This window comes from Bison bison, unplaced genomic scaffold (genome assembly GCF_000754665.1).
Source record: "Bison bison bison isolate TAMUID 2011002044 unplaced genomic scaffold, Bison_UMD1.0 scf7180017864080, whole genome shotgun sequence".
Lineage (NCBI taxonomy): Eukaryota > Metazoa > Chordata > Mammalia > Artiodactyla > Bovidae > Bison > Bison bison.
In genome coordinates this window covers 1,003,878-1,007,033 of record NW_011494652.1, presented here as the reverse complement: position 1 = coordinate 1,007,033, position 3,156 = coordinate 1,003,878, and the positions used below count along the sequence as shown (strand labels likewise).

Sequence of the window (3,156 nt, the reverse complement as noted above, 5' to 3'; positions counted from 1 at the left end):
GGGTGAGCGTGTCTCACCTCCATCCTCCCCGTCCCCGGGGGTGAGCGTGTCTCACCTCCATCCTCCCCGTCCCCGGGGGTGAGCGTGTCTCACCTCCATCCTTCCCGTCCCCAGGGGTGAGCGTGTCTCACCTCCATCCTCCCCGTCCCCGGGGGTGAGCGTGTCTCACCTCCATCCTCCCCGTCCCCGGGGGTGAGCGTGTTGTCACAGCTCCCTCCGCCCCAGCACGCGTCCTTGTCGCACATCAGACCCCCTAGACCTCTGGGAGCAGGATTGCTCCGTGAATCAGGACCGACCCTGTTCTCGGGGACTCAGTGTCCTGCAGAGAAATGGGACGGAGCCGGTGCCCTTCGGCAGCTCTGGGCACAGCTCATGGGCTGGGCCCACGGGGCTGTAGGAGGAAGCCGCTGTCGACCTGCATTTGGGGGCCAGGAGGAGCCTCCGCAGGTGTCCGGGAGGGGCGTGGTGAGGCAACAGGGCTGCCTGTGCCCCGGGGCACCGCCGTGGATGCCAGGAGGGGTGTACACGGCGGGGGACTCAGCAGACCCATGGTGGGCTCCAGGCCGCTCTGTGCGGGCATGGAGCCCAGCACCCAGGCCGCCCTCCGCCCCCGGGTGGCGCCGCCCAGCGGGGCTCTCCGGGCCATCCCTGGTGCTACCACATGGCCGGGCAGGCCTCTGCTCCCTCGTTCATTGTGGCCGTGCTGAGGGTGACCTCACGTGTGGTGCCCACTCCCTGCCCTGTGTCCACAGCGGGCCGGGCAGGGGGCAGCAGCAGGGGGGAGCAGGGGGCTTGTCCCATTTCCCTCCCCCTCGAGCGGGGCCGGGGCGGCTCAGCTCATGGGAGTCTGGTGTCCCACAGGCGGAAGAGGAGAAAAGGAAGAAGAAAGAGGAGGCTACCAGGAAGAGACAGGAGCAGGAGGTAGCATCTGCCTGTGAGGGGGGCTTCCGGCAGGAAGGCACTTTGACCCCCACTCTGCCGTCTGTGTCTCTCACAGCCTAGCTGCCCCCCACCTCTGTCCCCCACATCCACGTGGTGCCCCAGGGAGGCGGCGGCTGCGGGCTGGCGCCTGCCACCCTGACCCTGCCGTGTGCCCCGCACCCCTCTGTCCTACAGAAAACCTCCACTTTCCGCCTTTAACTCCCTCTGCCTGGGTGTCGCCTCGGTCTTTCTGTCGCTCCCTGAACTTGGGGGCTGGCGTGGGGCCCCCCTCTGGGCTCGGAGCAGTGACCCCACGTGTGTGTTCCAGGCAGCAAAGCTGGCCAAGATGAAGATCCCACCCAGTGAGATGTTCTTATCGGAAAGCGACAAATACTCCAAGTTCGACGAAAATGTAAGAGGAGGCTTTTTTTTCTTTTCAGGACGTTGTTAGACCATGAAACGGGGATGGCAGGGGTTTGAACTTGGCTAAGGAGTGTCTCTGCCCAGGAAGACGGGCTCGTGTGGGCTGTTAGGTCCAGCCTGTGTGCAGGGCTGCTCTCTGTCAGCGCGGGGCTGGTTAAGGGGTTTGCAGAGCCTGTCCCCGCAGACGGTCCGAAGGGCATGGCACAGCCGTGCCCCCGGCCAGGGCTTCCCCAGTGGGGCCTCCCGAGACCCTCCGGCCCGCTGTGCTTTTAAGCTCACACGAGCAAGGAGGCCGCCGACCCACCTGGGTGCCATGCCTCTCAGCCCGGGGCAGGAGGGTGCTCCCCAGAGGCCCCAGCGCCGCGGATCAGGGTGCTGGGTGCAGATGTGGTGTGGGGGCGGGGTGCCCGGGGTGACCGCCGTGCTCTCGCCCCCCCAGGGTCTGCCCACGCACGACACCGAAGGCAAAGAGCTGAGCAAGGGGCAGGCCAAGAAGCTGCGGAAGCTGTTCGAGGCGCAGGAGAAGCTGCACTTAGAGTACCTGCAACTGGTTCAGAACGGGGGCCCCCCGTGACCCCCCCGGGACCCCGCCCGTGCTCCCGCCTGTTTACAGTGGCCCTTGGCCCCGAGTGAAGCGCTCTGTCCACAGAGGGCCGGGCCGCCTCCTGCTCTGAGTCGTCAGTAATAAAGTCTTCCCAACCCGGGGGCTGGGCTTTGTCTGCCGTCAGCCTGCACGGTCAGCGCGCGCCGGGCCGGCGGGGCTGCTGGGTCAGCAGGTCACGACTCGGGGGCTCAGACCGCCGAGTGGCTTCAGCCAAGGACCGTCCCCCAGCACCCCCCACCCCGCCAGTACTGATGGCTATCAGCTAATCTCTGCTGTGTGGGCGCATTGGGAGGCATTTGAGCAAGAGAAAGACGGGCTCAAACTGGCAGAGCCTGCGGCGCCGCACACAAAGCCTGCCCGGCCGGGCACTCGGGTCATGCTAGCTCAGCTCGCCGCCCTGTCTCCACCGCGATCCTGCGGGCGAGCGGGCGGCAGGGCCGACTCAGCACCCCCAGGGTGACATTGGGGCCGCAGCGTTCCCAGGTCCCCGCCCGGGAGCATGTCCTCTCCACCCCCGTTCACGCGTTTTCACTCCCAGGGGAGGAGAATCCCCACTGAGCTCCACGGTGTGTCTCCAGCCTTGGTCGAGGCAGGGGCACCGAGGGCCAGGTGGGCTCCGCGAGGACCACGGTGGGGTCCTCGGGGCCGGGCCGACAGGCTGCGGGTCGTCATCCTGTTCTCGTGTGGCAGTCGGTGTCGTGACCCGGCCCATGGTCGGGGGGTGTCGGCCATGCCCAGGGTTGGGCATGCTCACCCTGAACCCTGCCCACAGGAGCACTGCTGGCAGAGCAGGTGGGAGCACGTGCCCTCCCGCCCTGGCTGCACTGGGGGGCCCAGCCCCGTGGGGGTGCAAGGGTAGGACCCCCAAGGACAGGCTCTGGGCATCGGTGTTGGTATGCATGCTAGGGCGCTTCACTTGTGTCTGACCGCAACCCCCTGGGCTGTGGCCCCCCAGGCTCCTCTGTCCGTGGGATTCTCCCGGCAAGAATAGTGGAGTGGGTTGCCCACACAGCACATCCTGCAGGGGATCTTCCCGACCCAGGGATTAATACGTTCAACGACAAAAAACATAAACACCAGTAAGAAAAAAAAGCCCAGAACAAAGTGAAACAAGCCCAGGCTAGTTACACGGTGCTGCCCCGCGAGCCGCCCCCGCTCTCGGTGCTGACGCGACAGTGACCGTATCGTTGAGCCTGGCCCCACCTGGC

General features: G+C 66.5%; 1 protein-coding gene across 1 annotated transcript in view; it reads left to right on the top strand.

Annotated features, from left to right (window-relative positions):
- CARS (cysteinyl-tRNA synthetase) overlaps window positions 1–2,049 on the top strand; it is a 10,322-nt gene extending 8,273 nt beyond the window's left edge. The window contains exons 6-8 of the mRNA XM_010837640.1: window positions 862–921; window positions 1,250–1,333; window positions 1,784–2,049. Of these exons, the coding sequence (XP_010835942.1) occupies window positions 862–921; window positions 1,250–1,333; window positions 1,784–1,918 (279 nt within the window). The 3' untranslated portion in view covers window positions 1,919–2,049. The remainder of the gene's footprint in view (window positions 1–861; window positions 922–1,249; window positions 1,334–1,783) is intronic.
- The last annotated feature ends 1,107 nt before the right edge of the window (window positions 2,050–3,156 follow it).